We start from the raw sequence: 19,057 nt of genomic DNA, 5'->3' as shown, positions 1-19,057 counted from the left end.
GCCAATTGGATATCCTTTGGCATGATGGTAACTCGCTTGGCGTGGATTGCGCACAAATTGGTGTCTTCGAACAGACCGACCAAATAGGCTTCGCTGGCCTCCTGTAGAGCCATAACAGCCGAACTTTGGAAACGTAAATCGGTCTTGAAATCTTGAGCGATCTCACGAACGAGCCGTTGGAAAGGCAATTTACGAATCAACAATTCGGTGCTCTTTTGGTAGCGACGGATTTCTCGCAATGCAACGGTACCAGGGCGATAACGATGTGGCTTCTTAACTCCACCAGTAGCTGGTGCACTTTTACGTGCAGCCTTGGTGGCCAATTGTTTACGAGGTGCTTTGCCACCGGTCGATTTACGTGCAGTTTGCTTTGTACGAGCCATTTTTCTCTCTTTTGCTGTTGTTTGCTTGTCAACGATCAGAAACAGAATGAGGAGAGCGCAACACATTCCCCTCTATTTATATCATTTTGACAGCTCGTTGTATGGCACGGAATGTTTGCATTTTCCCAACTTTGTCGACTGGAATCGAAAAATTTTCTTTTTGATTTTCCTTAATTTCGTCGACAGCAAATAGAAAATCGAGAAAAATCGAAATTTGTGCGGAAATTGAAGATTTTAGCCGGAAAACGGAAAATGCAAGTGGAGGGGAGAAGTGTATATAAATGAGTGCGTACCGCTTGCAAAACATTCAGTATCGACTTGGTCGTTGTGTTGCACAGTTCGAATAAAAAAATAAAATTGAAAAATGACTGGACGCGGTAAAGGTGGTAAAGGTTTGGGAAAAGGAGGCGCCAAGCGTCATCGCAAAGTTTTGCGTGATAACATCCAAGGTATTACGAAGCCAGCCATTCGTCGATTGGCCCGTCGTGGTGGTGTCAAACGTATTTCCGGTTTGATCTATGAAGAAACCCGTGGTGTTCTGAAAGTTTTCTTGGAAAATGTTATCCGAGATGCAGTCACCTACACGGAACATGCTAAACGTAAGACCGTAACAGCCATGGATGTCGTTTATGCCTTGAAACGACAGGGACGTACATTGTACGGTTTCGGAGGTTAAATCATTCTGCGTTAACAAGAGCAACGCGCTTATTAAAATGGCCCTTTTCAGGGCCGCCAAAATCATAAATAAAAACGATTCGATACTCACTTTCGAACATAATAATACAAAACCCTATATGTTGAGAGGAATAATGTTAATGATGAAATTGAATTTCGAATGAAACTTCTGAATGTGTGACGCATGTGTACGTCTTGAGATTAGTTCTGTTTTCGATTATAATTAATGGAGCGTTAACAACAGTAGCAAAATTGGGCTAGGGAAATTATTGTGTAAGGGAAAAGGCTAAAAAAAAAAACAACACAAAGGGACCCATCCATTTTTCTTCATTCACAAGTTGTGTACGTTACAAAGAGTATAGCGTCTGACTTAAGGCGACGATAACAAATTTGATATTTTCTGATTAAAGCCATGCGAGTTGCGCATCATAAAACGCTTTGTTCTTTAAAATTGCAGCTGAAAATGAACGCAGCACCAACAGAAAAGCTTCTATTTTTCTCGTATTATTCTATCGAATGATTCAATTGTTTTTCGTTAAATTTTTGGTCGCCCTTAAAAGGGCGTTTTTTCGGGTATACTCGAGATGTTTCCAGTATACAGGGCACTTAAGCCTTCTTTTCGGTCTTTTTCGGCAACAAAACTGCCTGAATGTTGGGCAGAACACCACCTTGGGCAATGGTTACACCCGACAACAACTTGTTCAATTCTTCGTCGTTGCGGATGGCCAACTGTAAGTGACGTGGAATGATTCTGGTCTTCTTGTTGTCACGGGCTGCGTTACCAGCCAATTCCAATACTTCAGCAGCCAAATATTCCATCACAGCTGCCAAATAAACTGGAGCACCAGCACCGACACGTTCGGCATAGTTGCCTTTACGCAACAATCGGTGAATACGACCGACTGGAAACTGTAATCCGGCACGGTTCGAACGAGACTTTGCCTTTCCCTTAACTTTTCCACCTTTACCACGGCCAGACATTTTTCAAATTGGTTTTTTAATTTACTTGTTTACAGCACGAAACTGAATGACTGAATGATACCGAACGTACGCGTCTACTGTCTTTATATGCACGTTCGTTCAACCATATGGATGAATGGGCGGAGCCATCTCGTTGAACAAAAGTGAATATAAAAGTGCGGTACGAATGTGACGGTATTGATATAGTTTCATTGAGTGTATCGTTCAGTAAACATGCCACCAAAGACAAGCGGAAAAGCTGCCAAGAAGGCCGGTAAGGCGCAAAAGAACATTTCGAAAGGCGACAAGAAGAAGAAACGCAAGCGTAAGGAATCTTATGCCATCTACATCTACAAAGTGTTGAAGCAAGTGCATCCAGACACTGGTATTTCGAGCAAAGCCATGAGTATCATGAACAGTTTCGTTAATGATATTTTCGAACGCATTGCTGCCGAAGCATCCCGTTTGGCTCACTACAACAAACGATCGACCATCACCAGTCGGGAAATTCAAACCGCTGTTCGTCTGTTGTTGCCTGGTGAATTGGCCAAGCACGCTGTCAGTGAAGGCACAAAAGCCGTCACCAAATACACCAGCTCCAAGTAAATTGGTTTAAAAAAAAATGGTTTCACATTGAAATCTCCGACATCAAAACAAACGGCTCTTTTCAGAGCCACCATTTCATTTACGAAAAACATTGAAATCAATTCGAAAATAATACAAAAAAAACCGACTCCGAAACTTTGGGTGTGGCTCTACTCCGTCTAACTGTAATTGGGCTTTGGCCATGATTTTTAATATTGTCTTAATTTTGTCTGCAGAAGAAATTCGAACGCGTTGTAACTCGCATTCAATGTGTTAGTGGCGTGGATTTCATGCCATACCATTACTGTTTGTGGTCATTTCACTGATTATTCCAGTCAGGAAAAAAAAAACATTTCCCAGACTCACAGGTCTAGATGATGAAAACGTTAGCTCTAATAAACATCGAACAAAACCTCACGTAAATGTTGGCTCGTGAATGTCTGGTGTGCTTGTGCTTTTGTATGTCGGAATCAATAGTTGTTCCATGGATCGAAAGTGGTAAAAAAGTGAATCTGACGAAGAACGAGGACTAGCTAAAGGTCCAACTGCCACAGAGGGCCCAAATTAAAAGAATCGAAATAAATCGAAATTGGAAAGAGTGTTGGGACAGCGCCATAGAATGTAGAGGTTGCAGTGCCCCTTAAAACCATCAAATTTTTCCACACACAGCCAAATGCATACGGATTTTGTTACTGCTTTCGATGCATGTAACTCCATTGCTGCCTAAAATCATTGTGGGCAATCGCTGGACCCCGATTGATCATTAATTTGACTTCATTAAAAAATTAACTTTCGAAGTTCCGATTGCACGTCTGTCACGACGCACTCGTTTTCCATGCGACATTGAATAACCTTGGACGATTGGATGACCTCACGATTAAGATTAGAGTGTCGACATTACGAATCCATCACAACATCCCGGACGGCTCTCGGGTTTCCCCAAAATAATTAACAATTTGGACAATCGTGTACGGTTGGACTACTTTGTGCAAAGTTTTGTATCGTGCTATACAGGCATGATGTTGTTTCCGTGAGGGACTAATGTTTTGTCAGTACCACATTTGCACCGCATTTTTCGAATAAAAATACGCAAATCGTGTGTACCGCAAACATTCAACGCTTTCAAACCGAAATCTAAAAACAAAACATTTACAATGGCCGACACTGCTGTGACCGAAGCTGCTCCCCCAGCTACCTCATCTCCAGCTGCAAAGAAAAGCAAGACTGCTTCTGCTGCATCGAAGAAACCACGAGTGAAGCCAACCCATCCGCCAACAGCCGATATGGTTAATGCTGCTATCAAAAGCCTGAAAGAACGTGGTGGTTCATCGTTGCAGGCAATCAAGAAGTACATCACAGCCAATTACAAGATCGATGCCGAGAAACTATCGCCTTTCATCAAGAAATACCTGAAGAGTGCCGTTACCGGTGGCAAATTGATCCAAACCAAAGGCAAGGGTGCTTCTGGTTCATTCAAACTTTCTGCTACTGTTGCAAAATCAAAGTCCGAATCGGCACCGAAGAAAGCTGCTGCCAAGCCCAAGAAAGCTAAGGCAGCGACCGGTGAAAAGAAACCGAAAGCGAAGAAAGCTGCATCTCCAGCTAAGAAGAAGCCTGCAGCCAAAAGTGCTGAAAAGAAGAAGAAAGCCGCAGCACCAGCTAAAGCAGCAAAGAAGGCTGGTTCCGTGAAGGCACCAAAAGCCCCAAAGGAAAAGTCAACGAAACCGAAAGCTGCCGCTAAAAAGCCAAAAACACCAAAACCCAAGAAGGCAGCTCCAGCCAAGAAAGCAGCACCAAAGAAGGCAGCTGCACCAAAAAAGAAGTAAATTCCTTAAAACACGGGAATTTTCGCCAATTATAAATTGCAATGATCCGATTGCATTGAAAAACACAGCCCTTATTAGGGCTACCAAATTGCTGACGAAAACGTGCAATCCATTTCCATTAATAATACACAACGCGTCTACTATAGTAGTGCGACACTACGACTCGTCGCCATAAAATCAGAATTTTTTGTTGATTCGTTGATTCTTCGAGCTACTTTTAACGAAATTGAACATGTTGATGTACACTACAGGCTCCCATGTATCTTATTATTTTATGTAAGCTGGTCATGCTGAACTAATTTAGGACTGATCACTGCCTATCGAACATCATAATCAAGTTCTGTTGATTTACGTACCAAAACTAAAAAAGAACAAAAACCAATTTTTCACATTTTCTGTGGGATATCCTCTGCTTCGAAATACAACCTTCCCACATGCCTCAACAAAAAATGTACCGGTGCTGCCTACGGTATTGTTCGATTGAAATTTGTATTTTTTGACAGTTGAAAAATCTGCCCAATATTCTCATCTCCTATACTCGAAAGGTTTGTAATTTGTATTATTGTTTATACGGAAAATGAACGTATCGTTTTTCGTTATGAATTTGTTGGTCCTGAAAAGGACCGATTTTGATTGTGGGATGTCGTCACTTATGTAACATCTTAAGCACGTTCACCACGAATACGTCTGGCCAATTGGATATCCTTTGGCATGATGGTAACTCGCTTGGCGTGGATTGCGCACAAATTGGTGTCTTCGAACAGACCGACCAAATAGGCTTCGCTGGCCTCCTGTAGAGCCATAACAGCCGAACTTTGGAAACGTAAATCGGTCTTGAAATCTTGAGCGATCTCACGAACGAGCCGTTGGAAAGGCAATTTACGAATCAACAATTCGGTGCTCTTTTGGTAGCGACGGATTTCTCGCAATGCAACGGTACCAGGGCGATAACGATGTGGCTTCTTAACTCCACCAGTAGCTGGTGCACTTTTACGTGCAGCCTTGGTGGCCAATTGTTTACGAGGTGCTTTGCCACCGGTCGATTTACGTGCAGTTTGCTTTGTACGAGCCATTTTTCTCTCTTTTGCTGTTGTTTGCTTGTCAACGATCAGAAACAGAATGAGGAGAGCGCAACACATTCCCCTCTATTTATATCATTTTGACAGCTCGTTGTATGGCACGGAATGTTTGCATTTTCCCAACTTTGTCGACTGGAATCGAAAAATTTTCTTTTTGATTTTCCTTAATTTCGTCGACAGCAAATAGAAAATCGAGAAAAATCGAAATTTGTGCGGAAATTGAAGATTTTAGCCGGAAAACGGAAAATGCAAGTGGAGGGGAGAAGTGTACATAAATGAGTGCGTACCGCTTGCAAAACATTCAGTATCGACTTGGTCGTTGTGTTGCACAGTTCGAATAAAAAAATAAAATTGAAAAATGACTGGACGCGGTAAAGGTGGTAAAGGTTTGGGAAAAGGAGGCGCCAAGCGTCATCGCAAAGTTTTGCGTGATAACATCCAAGGTATTACGAAGCCAGCCATTCGTCGATTGGCCCGTCGTGGTGGTGTCAAACGTATTTCCGGTTTGATCTATGAAGAAACCCGTGGTGTTCTGAAAGTTTTCTTGGAAAATGTTATCCGAGATGCAGTCACCTACACGGAACATGCTAAACGTAAGACCGTAACAGCCATGGATGTCGTTTATGCCTTGAAACGACAGGGACGTACATTGTACGGTTTCGGAGGTTAAATCATTCTGCGTTAACAAGAGCAACGCGCTTATTAAAATGGCCCTTTTCAGGGCCGCCAAAATCATAAATAAAAACGATTCGATACTCACTTTCGAACATAATAATACAAAACCCTATATGTTGAGAGGAATAATGTTAATGATGAAATTGAATTTCGAATGAAACTTCTGAATGTGTGACGCATGTGTACGTCTTGAGATTAGTTCTGTTTTCGATTATAATTAATGGAGCGTTAACAACAGTAGCAAAATTGGGCTAGGGAAATTATTGTGTAAGGGAAAAGGCTAAAAAAAAACAACACAAAGGGACCCATCCATTTTTCTTCATTCACAAGTTGTGTACGTTACAAAGAGTATAGCGTCTGACTTAAGGCGACGATAACAAATTTGATATTTTCTGATTGAAGCCATGCGAGTTGCGCATCATAAAACGCTTTGTTCTTTAAAATTGCAGCTGAAAATGAACGCAGCACCAACAGAAAAGCTTCTATTTTTCTCGTATTATTCTATCGAATGATTCAATTGTTTTTCGTTAAATTTTTGGTCGCCCTTAAAAGGGCGTTTTTTCGGGTATACTCGAGATGTTTCCAGTATACAGGGCACTTAAGCCTTCTTTTCGGTCTTTTTCGGCAACAAAACTGCCTGAATGTTGGGCAGAACACCACCTTGGGCAATGGTTACACCCGACAACAACTTGTTCAATTCTTCGTCGTTGCGGATGGCCAACTGTAAGTGACGTGGAATGATTCTGGTCTTCTTGTTGTCACGGGCTGCGTTACCAGCCAATTCCAATACTTCAGCAGCCAAATATTCCATCACAGCTGCCAAATAAACTGGAGCACCAGCACCGACACGTTCGGCATAGTTGCCTTTACGCAACAATCGGTGAATACGACCGACTGGAAACTGTAATCCGGCACGGTTCGAACGAGACTTTGCCTTTCCCTTAACTTTTCCACCTTTACCACGGCCAGACATTTTTCAAATTGGTTTTTTAATTTACTTGTTTACAGCACGAAACTGAATGACTGAATGATACCGAACGTACGCGTCTACTGTCTTTATATGCACGTTCGTTCAACCATATGGATGAATGGGCGGAGCCATCTCGTTGAACAAAAGTGAATATAAAAGTGCGGTACGAATGTGACGGTATTGATATAGTTTCATTGAGTGTATCGTTCAGTAAACATGCCACCAAAGACAAGCGGAAAAGCTGCCAAGAAGGCCGGTAAGGCGCAAAAGAACATTTCGAAAGGCGACAAGAAGAAGAAACGCAAGCGTAAGGAATCTTATGCCATCTACATCTACAAAGTGTTGAAGCAAGTGCATCCAGACACTGGTATTTCGAGCAAAGCCATGAGTATCATGAACAGTTTCGTTAATGATATTTTCGAACGCATTGCTGCCGAAGCATCCCGTTTGGCTCACTACAACAAACGATCGACCATCACCAGTCGGGAAATTCAAACCGCTGTTCGTCTGTTGTTGCCTGGTGAATTGGCCAAGCACGCTGTCAGTGAAGGCACAAAAGCCGTCACCAAATACACCAGCTCCAAGTAAATTGGTTTAAAAAAAAATGGTTTCACATTGAAATCTCCGACATCAAAACAAACGGCTCTTTTCAGAGCCACCATTTCATTTACGAAAAACATTGAAATCAATTCGAAAATAATACAAAAAAAACCGACTCCGAAACTTTGGGTGTGGCTCTACTCCGTCTAACTGTAATTGGGCTTTGGCCATGATTTTTAATATTGTCTTAATTTTGTCTGCAGAAGAAATTCGAACGCGTTGTAACTCGCATTCAATGTGTTAGTGGCGTGGATTTCATGCCATACCATTACTGTTTGTGGTCATTTCACTGATTATTCCAGTCAGGAAAAAAAAAACATTTCCCAGACTCACAGGTCTAGATGATGAAAACGTTAGCTCTAATAAACATCGAACAAAACCTCACGTAAATGTTGGCTCGTGAATGTCTGGTGTGCTTGTGCTTTTGTATGTCGGAATCAATAGTTGTTCCATGGATCGAAAGTGGTAAAAAAGTGAATCTGACGAAGAACGAGGACTAGCTAAAGGTCCAACTGCCACAGAGGGCCCAAATTAAAAGAATCGAAATAAATCGAAATTGGAAAGAGTGTTGGGACAGCGCCATAGAATGTAGAGGTTGCAGTGCCCCTTAAAACCATCAAATTTTTCCACACACAGCCAAATGCATACGGATTTTGTTACTGCTTTCGATACATGTAACTCCATTGCTGCCTAAAATCATTGTGGGCAATCGCTGGACCCCGATTGATCATTAATTTGACTTCATTAAAAAATTAACTTTCGAAGTTCCGATTGCACGTCTGTCACGACGCACTCGTTTTCCATGCGACATTGAATAACCTTGGACGATTGGATGACCTCACGATTAAGATTAGAGTGTCGACATTACGAATCCATCACAACATCCCGGACGGCTCTCGGGTTTCCCCAAAATAATTAACAATTTGGACAATCGTGTACGGTTGGACTACTTTGTGCAAAGTTTTGTATCGTGCTATACAGGCATGATGTTGTTTCCGTGAGGGACTAATGTTTTGTCAGTACCACATTTGCACCGCATTTTTCGAATAAAAATACGCAAATCGTGTGTACCGCAAACATTCAACGCTTTCAAACCGAAATCTAAAAACAAAACATTTACAATGGCCGACACTGCTGTGACCGAAGCTGCTCCCCCAGCTACCTCATCTCCAGCTGCAAAGAAAAGCAAGACTGCTTCTGCTGCATCGAAGAAACCACGAGTGAAGCCAACCCATCCGCCAACAGCCGATATGGTTAATGCTGCTATCAAAAGCCTGAAAGAACGTGGTGGTTCATCGTTGCAGGCAATCAAGAAGTACATCACAGCCAATTACAAGATCGATGCCGAGAAACTATCGCCTTTCATCAAGAAATACCTGAAGAGTGCCGTTACCGGTGGCAAATTGATCCAAACCAAAGGCAAGGGTGCTTCTGGTTCATTCAAACTTTCTGCTACTGTTGCAAAATCAAAGTCCGAATCGGCACCGAAGAAAGCTGCTGCCAAGCCCAAGAAAGCTAAGGCAGCGACCGGTGAAAAGAAACCGAAAGCGAAGAAAGCTGCATCTCCAGCTAAGAAGAAGCCTGCAGCCAAAAGTGCTGAAAAGAAGAAGAAAGCCGCAGCACCAGCTAAAGCAGCAAAGAAGGCTGGTTCCGTGAAGGCACCAAAAGCCCCAAAGGAAAAGTCAACGAAACCGAAAGCTGCCGCTAAAAAGCCAAAAACACCAAAACCCAAGAAGGCAGCTCCAGCCAAGAAAGCAGCACCAAAGAAGGCAGCTGCACCAAAAAAGAAGTAAATTCCTTAAAACACGGGAATTTTCGCCAATTATAAATTGCAATGATCCGATTGCATTGAAAAACACAGCCCTTATTAGGGCTACCAAATTGCTGACGAAAACGTGCAATCCATTTCCATTAATAATACACAACGCGTCTACTATAGTAGTGCGACACTACGACTCGTCGCCATAAAATCAGAATTTTTTGTTGATTCGTTGATTCTTCGAGCTACTTTTAACGAAATTGAACATGTTGATGTACACTACAGGCTCCCATGTATCTTATTATTTTATGTAAGCTGGTCATGCTGAACTAATTTAGGACTGATCACTGCCTATCGAACATCATAATCAAGTTCTGTTGATTTACGTACCAAAACTAAAAAAGAACAAAAACCAATTTTTCACATTTTCTGTGGGATATCCTCTGCTTCGAAATACAACCTTCCCACATGCCTCAACAAAAAATGTACCGGTGCTGCCTACGGTATTGTTCGATTGAAATTTGTATTTTTTGACAGTTGAAAAATCTGCCCAATATTCTCATCTCCTATACTCGAAAGGTTTGTAATTTGTATTATTGTTTATACGGAAAATGAACGTATCGTTTTTCGTTATGAATTTGTTGGTCCTGAAAAGGACCGATTTTGATTGTGGGATGTCGTCACTTATGTAACATCTTAAGCACGTTCACCACGAATACGTCTGGCCAATTGGATATCCTTTGGCATGATGGTAACTCGCTTGGCGTGGATTGCGCACAAATTGGTGTCTTCGAACAGACCGACCAAATAGGCTTCGCTGGCCTCCTGTAGAGCCATAACAGCCGAACTTTGGAAACGTAAATCGGTCTTGAAATCTTGAGCGATCTCACGAACGAGCCGTTGGAAAGGCAATTTACGAATCAACAATTCGGTGCTCTTTTGGTAGCGACGGATTTCTCGCAATGCAACGGTACCAGGGCGATAACGATGTGGCTTCTTAACTCCACCAGTAGCTGGTGCACTTTTACGTGCAGCCTTGGTGGCCAATTGTTTACGAGGTGCTTTGCCACCGGTCGATTTACGTGCAGTTTGCTTTGTACGAGCCATTTTTCTCTCTTTTGCTGTTGTTTGCTTGTCAACGATCAGAAACAGAATGAGGAGAGCGCAACACATTCCCCTCTATTTATATCATTTTGACAGCTCGTTGTATGGCACGGAATGTTTGCATTTTCCCAACTTTGTCGACTGGAATCGGAAAATTTTCTTTTTGATTTTCCTTAATTTCGTCGACAGCAAATAGAAAATCGAGAAAAATCGAAATTTGTGCGGAAATTGAAGATTTTAGCCGGAAAACGGAAAATGCAAGTGGAGGGGAGAAGTGTATATAAATGAGTGCGTACCGCTTGCAAAACATTCAGTATCGACTTGGTCGTTGTGTTGCACAGTTCGAATAAAAAAATAAAATTGAAAAATGACTGGACGCGGTAAAGGTGGTAAAGGTTTGGGAAAAGGAGGCGCCAAGCGTCATCGCAAAGTTTTGCGTGATAACATCCAAGGTATTACGAAGCCAGCCATTCGTCGATTGGCCCGTCGTGGTGGTGTCAAACGTATTTCCGGTTTGATCTATGAAGAAACCCGTGGTGTTCTGAAAGTTTTCTTGGAAAATGTTATCCGAGATGCAGTCACCTACACGGAACATGCTAAACGTAAGACCGTAACAGCCATGGATGTCGTTTATGCCTTGAAACGACAGGGACGTACATTGTACGGTTTCGGAGGTTAAATCATTCTGCGTTAACAAGAGCAACGCGCTTATTAAAATGGCCCTTTTCAGGGCCGCCAAAATCATAAATAAAAACGATTCGATACTCACTTTCGAACATAATAATACAAAACCCTATATGTTGAGAGGAATAATGTTAATGATGAAATTGAATTTCGAATGAAACTTCTGAATGTGTGACGCATGTGTACGTCTTGAGATTAGTTCTGTTTTCGATTATAATTAATGGAGCGTTAACAACAGTAGCAAAATTGGGCTAGGGAAATTATTGTGTAAGGGAAAAGGCTAAAAAAAAACAACACAAAGGGACCCATCCATTTTTCTTCATTCACAAGTTGTGTACGTTACAAAGAGTATAGCGTCTGACTTAAGGCGACGATAACAAATTTGATATTTTCTGATTAAAGCCATGCGAGTTGCGCATCATAAAACGCTTTGTTCTTTAAAATTGCAGCTGAAAATGAACGCAGCACCAACAGAAAAGCTTCTATTTTTCTCGTATTATTCTATCGAATGATTCAATTGTTTTTCGTTAAATTTTTGGTCGCCCTTAAAAGGGCGTTTTTTCGGGTATACTCGAGATGTTTCCAGTATACAGGGCACTTAAGCCTTCTTTTCGGTCTTTTTCGGCAACAAAACTGCCTGAATGTTGGGCAGAACACCACCTTGGGCAATGGTTACACCCGACAACAACTTGTTCAATTCTTCGTCGTTGCGGATGGCCAACTGTAAGTGACGTGGAATGATTCTGGTCTTCTTGTTGTCACGGGCTGCGTTACCAGCCAATTCCAATACTTCAGCAGCCAAATATTCCATCACAGCTGCCAAATAAACTGGAGCACCAGCACCGACACGTTCGGCATAGTTGCCTTTACGCAACAATCGGTGAATGCGACCGACTGGAAACTGTAATCCGGCACGGTTCGAACGAGACTTTGCCTTTCCCTTAACTTTTCCACCTTTACCACGGCCAGACATTTTTCAAATTGGTTTTTTAATTTACTTGTTTACAGCACGAAACTGAATGACTGAATGATACCGAACGTACGCGTCTACTGTCTTTATATGCACGTTCGTTCAACCATATGGATGAATGGGCGGAGCCATCTCGTTGAACAAAAGTGAATATAAAAGTGCGGTACGAATGTGACGGTATTGATATAGTTTCATTGAGTGTATCGTTCAGTAAACATGCCACCAAAGACAAGCGGAAAAGCTGCCAAGAAGGCCGGTAAGGCGCAAAAGAACATTTCGAAAGGCGACAAGAAGAAGAAACGCAAGCGTAAGGAATCTTATGCCATCTACATCTACAAAGTGTTGAAGCAAGTGCATCCAGACACTGGCATTTCGAGCAAAGCCATGAGTATCATGAACAGTTTCGTTAATGATATTTTCGAACGCATTGCTGCCGAAGCATCCCGTTTGGCTCACTACAACAAACGATCGACCATCACCAGTCGGGAAATTCAAACCGCTGTTCGTCTGTTGTTGCCTGGTGAATTGGCCAAGCACGCTGTCAGTGAAGGCACAAAAGCCGTCACCAAATACACCAGCTCCAAGTAAATTGGTTTAAAAAAAAATGGTTTCACATTAAAATCTCCGACATCAAAACAAACGGCTCTTTTCAGAGCCACCATTTCATTTACGAAAAACATTGAAATCAATTCGAAAATAATACAAAAAAAACCGACTCCGAAACTTTGGGTGTGGCTCTACTCCGTCTAACTGTAATTGGGCTTTGGCCATGATTTTTAATATTGTTCTACATAATTGAGAGTGGTCGCTGAGCAGGCTTGATTAGATTTAGACAGTCTCTTTATGAAATCTGCTAGCAATCATTAAGTAGAAGACAAACAAACAAAATGCAATGTCGCCCATCCACAATTCGTTAATAGAAATAAATTTGAGCTGTGTGTGGTCCGTCCACTTTCAGTCGCTATTTCTGTACAGATGTTGACATATATGGGGCAGTCAAGAAAACCGACTTTTTCCACTTTTAAAGGAAGATCCTAAAGGCGAACGTTGACTGTCTTTTCTGGAACATAAAATTTTTTGTCCATCACCAACCGAGTTAAAATAACGGTCTGTTGTTTGCGTCAATCAGTCAATGGGTTAGTAAACAATGATGTCTGCAGAAGAAATTCGAACGCGTTGTAACTCGCATTCAATGTGTTAGTGGCGTGGATTTCATGCCATACCATTACTGTTTGTGGTCATTTCACTGATTATTCCAGTCAGGAAAAAAAAAACATTTCCCAGACTCACAGGTCTAGATGATGAAAACGTTAGCTCTAATAAACATCGAACAAAACCTCACGTAAATGTTGGCTCGTGAATGTCTGGTGTGCTTGTGCTTTTGTATGTCGGAATCAATAGTTGTTCCATGGATCGAAAGTGGTAAAAAAGTGAATCTGACGAAGAACGAGGACTAGCTAAAGGTCCAACTGCCACAGAGGGCCCAAATTAAAAGAATCGAAATAAATCGAAATTGGAAAGAGTGTGCGGACAGCGCCATAGAATGTAGAGGTTGCAGTGCCCTTAAAACCATCAAATTTTTCCACACACAGCCAAATGCATACGGATTTTGTTACTGCTTTCGATGCATGTAACTCCATTGCTGCCTAAAATCATTGTGGGCAATCGCTGGACCCCGATTGATCATTAATTTGACTTCATTAAAAAAATTAACTTTCGAAGTTCCGATTGCACGTCTGTCACGACGCACTCGTTTTCCATGCGACATTGAATAACCTTGGACGATTGAATGACCTCACGATTAAGATTAGAGTGTCGACATTACGAATCCATCACAACATCCCGGACGGCTCTCGGGTTTCCCCAAAATAATTAACAATTTGGACAATCGTGTACGGTTGGACTACTTTGTGCAAAGTTTTGTATCGTGCTATACAGGCATGATGTTGTTTCCGTGAGGGACTAATGTTTTGTCAGTACCACATTTGCACCGCATTTTTCGAATAAAAATACGCAAATCGTGTGTACCGCAAACATTCAACGCTTTCAAACCGAAATCTAAAAACAAAACATTTACAATGGCCGACACTGCTGTGACCGAAGCTGCTCCCCCAGCTACCTCATCTCCAGCTGCAAAGAAAAGCAAGACTGCTTCTGCTGCATCGAAGAAACCACGAGTGAAGCCAACCCATCCGCCAACAGCCGATATGGTTAATGCTGCTATCAAAAGCCTGAAAGAACGTGGTGGTTCATCGTTGCAGGCAATCAAGAAGTACATCACAGCCAATTACAAGATCGATGCCGAGAAACTATCGCCTTTCATCAAGAAATACCTGAAGAGTGCCGTTGCCGGTGGCAAATTGATCCAAACCAAAGGCAAGGGTGCTTCTGGTTCATTCAAACTTTCTGCTACTGTTGCAAAATCAAAGTCCGAATCGGCACCGAAGAAAGCTGCTGCCAAGCCCAAGAAAGCTAAGGCAGCGACCGGTGAAAAGAAACCGAAAGCGAAGAAAGCTGCATCTCCAGCTAAGAAGAAGCCTGCAGCCAAAAGTGCTGAAAAGAAGAAGAAAGCCGCAGCACCAGCTAAAGCAGCAAAGAAGGCTGGTTCCGTGAAGGCACCAAAAGCCCCAAAGGAAAAGTCAACGAAACCGAAAGCTGCCGCTAAAAAGCCAAAAACACCAAAACCCAAGAAGGCAGCTCCAGCCAAGAAAGCAGCACCAAAGAAGGCAGCTGCACCAAAAAAGAAGTAAATTCCTTAAAACACGGGAATTTTCGCCAATTATAAATTGCAATGATCCGATTGCATTGAAAAACACAGCCCTTATTAGGGCTACCAAATTGCTGACGAAAACGTGCAATCCATTTCCATTAATAATACACAACGCGTCTACTATAGTAGTGCGACACTACGACTCGTCGCCATAAAATCAGAATTTTTTTGTTGATTCGTTGATTCTTCGAGCTACTTTTAACGAAATTGAACATGTTGATGTACACTACAGGCTCCCATGTATCTTATTATTTTATGTAAGCTGGTCATGCTGAACTAATTTAGGACTGATCACTGCCTATCGAACATCATAATCAAGTTCTGTTGATTTACGTAACAAAACTAAAAAGAACAAAAACCAATTGTTCACATTTTCTGTGGGATATCCTCTGCTTCGAAATACAACCTTCCCACATGCCTCAACAAAAAATGTACTGTTGCTGCCTACGGTATTGTTCGATTGAAATTTGTATTTTTTGACAGTTGAAAATCAGCCAATATTCTCATCTCCTATACTCGAAAGGTTTGTAATTTGTATTATTGTTTATACGGAAAATGAACGTATCGTTTTTCGTTATGAATTTGTTGGTCCTGAAAAGGACCGATTTTGATTGTGGGATGTCGTCACTTATGTAACATCTTAAGCACGTTCACCACGAATACGTCTGGCCAATTGGATATCCTTTGGCATGATGGTAACTCGCTTGGCGTGGATTGCGCACAAATTGGTGTCTTCGAACAGACCGACCAAATAGGCTTCGCTGGCCTCCTGTAGAGCCATAACAGCCGAACTTTGGAAACGTAAATCGGTCTTGAAATCTTGAGCGATCTCACGAACGAGCCGTTGGAAAGGCAATTTACGAATCAACAATTCGGTGCTCTTTTGGTAGCGACGGATTTCTCGCAATGCAACGGTACCAGGGCGATAACGATGTGGCTTCTTAACTCCACCAGTAGCTGGTGCACTTTTACGTGCAGCCTTGGTGGCCAATTGTTTACGAGGTGCTTTGCCACCGGTCGATTTACGTGCAGTTTGCTTTGTACGAGCCATTTTTCTCTCTTTTGCTGTTGTTTGCTTGTCAACGATCAGAAACAGAATGAGGAGAGGCGCAACACATTCCCCTCTATTTATATCATTTTGACAGCTCGTTGTATGGCACGGAATGTTTGCATTTTCCCAACTTTGTCGACTGGAATCGGAAAATTTTCTTTTTGATTTTCCTTAATTTCGTCGACAGCAAATAGAAAATCGAGAAAAATCGAAATTTGTGCGGAAATTGAAGATTTTAGCCGGAAAACGGAAAATGCAAGTGGAGGGGAGAAGTGTATATAAATGAGTGCGTACCGCTTGCCAAAACATTCAGTATCGACTTGGTCGTTGTGTTGCACAGTTCGAATAAAAAAATAAAATTGAAAAATGACTGGACGCGGTAAAGGTGGTAAAGGTTTGGGAAAAGGAGGCGCCAAGCGTCATCGCAAAGTTTTGCGTGATAACATCCAAGGTATTACGAAGCCAGCCATTCGTCGATTGGCCCGTCGTGGTGGTGTCAAACGTATTTCCGGTTTGATCTATGAAGAAACCCGTGGTGTTCTGAAAGTTTTCTTGGAAAATGTTATCCGAGATGCAGTCACCTACACGGAACATGCTAAACGTAAGACCGTAACAGCCATGGATGTCGTTTATGCCTTGAAACGACAGGGACGTACATTGTACGGTTTCGGAGGTTAAATCATTCTGCGTTAACAAGAGCAACGCGCTTATTAAAATGGCCCTTTTCAGGGCCGCCAAAATCATAAATAAAAACGATTCGATACTCACTTTCGAACATAATAATACAAAACCGTATATGATGAGAGGAATAATGTTAATGACATGAAATGATGAAATTGAATTTCGAATGAAACTTCTGAATGTGTGACGCACGTGTACGTCTTGAGATTAGTTCTGTTTTCGATTATAATTAATGGAGCGTTAACAACAGTAGCAAAATTGGGCTAGGGAAATTATTGTGTAAGGGAAAAGGCTAAAAAAAAAACAACACAATGGGACCCATTCATTTTTCTTCATTCACAAGTTGTGTACGTTACAAAGAGTATAGCGTCTGACTTAAGGCGACGATAATAAATTTGATATTTTCTGATTAACGCCATGCGAGTTGCGCATCATAAAACGCTTTGTTCTTTAAAATTGCAGCTGAAAATGAACGCAGCACCAACAGAAAAGCTTCTATTTTTCTCGTATTATTCTATCGAATGATTCAATTGTTTTTCGTTAAATTTTTGGTCGCCTTAAAAGGGCGTTTTTTCGGGTATACTCGAGATGTTTCCAGTATACAGGGCACTTAAGCCTTCTTTTCGGTCTTTTTCGGCAACAAAACTGCCTGAATGTTGGGCAGAACACCACCTTGGGCAAATGGTTACACCCGACAACAACTTGTTCAATTCTTCGTCGTTGCGGATGGCCAACTGTAAGTGACGTGGAATGATTCTGGTCTTCTTTGTTGTCACGGGCTGCGTTACCAGCCAATTCCAATACTTCAGCAGCCAAATATTCCATCACAGCTGCCAAATAAACTGGAGCACCAGCACCGACACGTTCGGCATAGTTGCCTTTACGCAACAATCGGTGAATACGACCGACTGGAAACTGTAATCCGGCACCGGTTTCGAACGAGACTTTGCCTTTCCCTTAACTTTTCCACCTTTACCACGGCCAGACATTTTCAAATTGGTTTTTTAATTTACTTGTTTACAGCACCGAAAACTGAATGACTGAATGATACCGAACGTACGCGGTCTACTGTCTTTTATATGCACGTTCGTTCAACCATATGGATGAATGGGCGGAGCCATCTCGTTGAACAAAAGTGAATATAAAAGTGCGGTACGAATGTGACGGTATTATATAGTTTCATTGAGTGTATCGTTGCAGTAAATATGCACCAAAGACAAGCGGAAAAGCTGCCAAGAAGGCCGGTAAGGCGCAAAAGAACATTTCGAAAGGCGACAAGAAGAAGAAACGCCAAGCGTAAGGAATCTTATGCCATCTACATCTACAAAGTGTTGAAGCAAAGTGCATCCAGACACTGGTATTTCGAGCAAAGCCATGAGTATCATGAACAGTTTCGTTAATGATATTTTCGAACGCATTGCTGCCGAAGCATCCCCGTTTGGCTCACTACAACAAACGATCGACCATCACCAGTCGGGAAATTCAAACCGCTGTTGTCTGTTGTTGCCTGGTGAATTGGCCAAGCACGCCTGTCAGTGAAGGCACAAAAGCCGTCACCAAATACACCAGCTCCAAGTAAATTGGTTTTAAAAAAAAAATGGTTTCACATTGAAATCTCCGACATCAAAACAAACGGCTCTTTTCAGAGCCACCATTTCATTTACGAAAAACATTTGAAATCAATTCGAAAATAATACCAAAAAAAACCGACTCCGAAACTTTGGGTGTGCTCTACTAACTGTAATTGGGCTTTGGCCATGATTTTAATATTGTTCTACATAATTGAGAGTGGTCGCTGAGTTTTAGGCTTGATTAGATTTAGACAGTCTCTTTATGAAATCTGCTAGCAATCATTAAGTAGAAGACAAACAAACAAAATGCAATGTCGCCCATCCACAATTCGTTAATAGAAATAAATTTGAGCTGTGTGTGGTCCGTCCACTTTCAGTCGCTATTTCTGTACAGATGTTGACATATATGGGCAGTCAAGAAAACCGACTTTTTCCACTTTTAAAGGAAGATCCTAAAGGCGAACGTTGACTGTCTTTTCTGGAACATAAAATTTTTTGTCCATCACCAACCGAGTTAAAATAACGGTCTGTTGTTTGCGTCAATCAGTCAATGGGTTAGTAAACAATGATGTCTGCAGAAGAAATTCGAACGCGTTGTAACTCGCATTCAATGTGTTAGTGGCGTGGATTTCATGCCATACCATTACTGTTTGTGGTCATTTCACTGATTATTCCAGTCAGGAAAAAAAAAACATTTCCCAGACTCACAGGTCT

The 19,057-nt window shown here is 41.8% G+C and overlaps 14 protein-coding genes across 14 annotated transcripts; 10 read left to right on the top strand and 4 right to left on the bottom strand.

Annotated features, from left to right (window-relative positions):
• Positions 1 to 677: 677 nt before the first annotated feature.
• Positions 678 to 1,110, top strand: LOC119082430 (histone H4). Its single transcript, XM_037191958.1, has one exon. It carries the CDS (start codon positions 748 to 750, stop codon positions 1,057 to 1,059), a length of 312 nt encoding a protein of 103 aa, XP_037047853.1. The 5' UTR covers positions 678 to 747; the 3' UTR covers positions 1,060 to 1,110.
• Positions 1,111 to 1,601: 491 nt separating this feature from the next.
• Positions 1,602 to 2,092, bottom strand: LOC119082428 (histone H2A). The gene has a single exon (XM_037191956.1). It carries the CDS (start codon positions 2,037 to 2,039, stop codon positions 1,665 to 1,667), a length of 375 nt encoding a protein of 124 aa, XP_037047851.1. The 5' UTR covers positions 2,040 to 2,092; the 3' UTR covers positions 1,602 to 1,664.
• Positions 2,093 to 2,230: 138 nt separating this feature from the next.
• Positions 2,231 to 2,688, top strand: LOC119082429 (histone H2B-like). Its single transcript, XM_037191957.1, has one exon. It carries the CDS (start codon positions 2,253 to 2,255, stop codon positions 2,622 to 2,624), a length of 372 nt encoding a protein of 123 aa, XP_037047852.1. The 5' UTR covers positions 2,231 to 2,252; the 3' UTR covers positions 2,625 to 2,688.
• Positions 2,689 to 3,675: 987 nt separating this feature from the next.
• LOC119082426 (histone H1-like) lies at positions 3,676 to 4,513 on the top strand. The gene has a single exon (XM_037191955.1). The coding sequence runs from the start codon at positions 3,758 to 3,760 to the stop codon at positions 4,427 to 4,429; it is 672 nt and encodes a 223-aa protein (XP_037047850.1). The 5' UTR covers positions 3,676 to 3,757; the 3' UTR covers positions 4,430 to 4,513.
• Positions 4,514 to 5,819: 1,306 nt separating this feature from the next.
• Positions 5,820 to 6,229, top strand: LOC119082431 (histone H4). Its single transcript, XM_037191960.1, has one exon. It carries the CDS (start codon positions 5,867 to 5,869, stop codon positions 6,176 to 6,178), a length of 312 nt encoding a protein of 103 aa, XP_037047855.1. The 5' UTR covers positions 5,820 to 5,866; the 3' UTR covers positions 6,179 to 6,229.
• Positions 6,230 to 6,718: 489 nt separating this feature from the next.
• Positions 6,719 to 7,216, bottom strand: LOC119082424 (histone H2A). Its single transcript, XM_037191953.1, has one exon. It carries the CDS (start codon positions 7,154 to 7,156, stop codon positions 6,782 to 6,784), a length of 375 nt encoding a protein of 124 aa, XP_037047848.1. The 5' UTR covers positions 7,157 to 7,216; the 3' UTR covers positions 6,719 to 6,781.
• A 129-nt stretch (positions 7,217 to 7,345) lies between these two features.
• Positions 7,346 to 7,805, top strand: LOC119082421 (histone H2B-like). Its single transcript, XM_037191950.1, has one exon. The coding sequence runs from the start codon at positions 7,370 to 7,372 to the stop codon at positions 7,739 to 7,741; it is 372 nt and encodes a 123-aa protein (XP_037047845.1). The 5' UTR covers positions 7,346 to 7,369; the 3' UTR covers positions 7,742 to 7,805.
• A 987-nt stretch (positions 7,806 to 8,792) lies between these two features.
• Positions 8,793 to 9,630, top strand: LOC119082420 (histone H1-like). The gene has a single exon (XM_037191949.1). The coding sequence runs from the start codon at positions 8,875 to 8,877 to the stop codon at positions 9,544 to 9,546; it is 672 nt and encodes a 223-aa protein (XP_037047844.1). The 5' UTR covers positions 8,793 to 8,874; the 3' UTR covers positions 9,547 to 9,630.
• Positions 9,631 to 10,913: 1,283 nt separating this feature from the next.
• Positions 10,914 to 11,346, top strand: LOC119082436 (histone H4). Its single transcript, XM_037191964.1, has one exon. It carries the CDS (start codon positions 10,984 to 10,986, stop codon positions 11,293 to 11,295), a length of 312 nt encoding a protein of 103 aa, XP_037047859.1. The 5' UTR covers positions 10,914 to 10,983; the 3' UTR covers positions 11,296 to 11,346.
• A 489-nt stretch (positions 11,347 to 11,835) lies between these two features.
• Positions 11,836 to 12,323, bottom strand: LOC119082433 (histone H2A). The gene has a single exon (XM_037191962.1). It carries the CDS (start codon positions 12,271 to 12,273, stop codon positions 11,899 to 11,901), a length of 375 nt encoding a protein of 124 aa, XP_037047857.1. The 5' UTR covers positions 12,274 to 12,323; the 3' UTR covers positions 11,836 to 11,898.
• A 141-nt stretch (positions 12,324 to 12,464) lies between these two features.
• Positions 12,465 to 12,929, top strand: LOC119082434 (histone H2B-like). Its single transcript, XM_037191963.1, has one exon. The coding sequence runs from the start codon at positions 12,487 to 12,489 to the stop codon at positions 12,856 to 12,858; it is 372 nt and encodes a 123-aa protein (XP_037047858.1). The 5' UTR covers positions 12,465 to 12,486; the 3' UTR covers positions 12,859 to 12,929.
• Positions 12,930 to 14,266: 1,337 nt separating this feature from the next.
• LOC119082432 (histone H1-like) lies at positions 14,267 to 15,104 on the top strand. The gene has a single exon (XM_037191961.1). The coding sequence runs from the start codon at positions 14,349 to 14,351 to the stop codon at positions 15,018 to 15,020; it is 672 nt and encodes a 223-aa protein (XP_037047856.1). The 5' UTR covers positions 14,267 to 14,348; the 3' UTR covers positions 15,021 to 15,104.
• A 1,307-nt stretch (positions 15,105 to 16,411) lies between these two features.
• Positions 16,412 to 16,820, top strand: LOC119082437 (histone H4). Its single transcript, XM_037191965.1, has one exon. It carries the CDS (start codon positions 16,458 to 16,460, stop codon positions 16,767 to 16,769), a length of 312 nt encoding a protein of 103 aa, XP_037047860.1. The 5' UTR covers positions 16,412 to 16,457; the 3' UTR covers positions 16,770 to 16,820.
• A 562-nt stretch (positions 16,821 to 17,382) lies between these two features.
• Positions 17,383 to 17,761, bottom strand: LOC119082419 (histone H2A-like). The gene is made up of 3 exons (XM_037191947.1): positions 17,735 to 17,761; positions 17,475 to 17,687; positions 17,383 to 17,421 (listed from the first exon to the last, which is right to left on the bottom strand). Exons 1-3 carry the CDS (start codon positions 17,759 to 17,761, stop codon positions 17,383 to 17,385), a joined length of 279 nt encoding a protein of 92 aa, XP_037047842.1.
• Positions 17,762 to 19,057: the final 1,296 nt, after the last annotated feature.

Source organism: Bradysia coprophila, unplaced genomic scaffold, assembly GCF_014529535.1.
Source record: "Bradysia coprophila strain Holo2 unplaced genomic scaffold, BU_Bcop_v1 contig_418, whole genome shotgun sequence".
Classification (NCBI taxonomy): Eukaryota; Metazoa; Arthropoda; class Insecta; order Diptera; family Sciaridae; genus Bradysia; species Bradysia coprophila.
The sequence above is the reverse complement of the archived record's forward strand: the minus strand, read 5'-3'. Positions and strand labels throughout refer to the sequence as shown.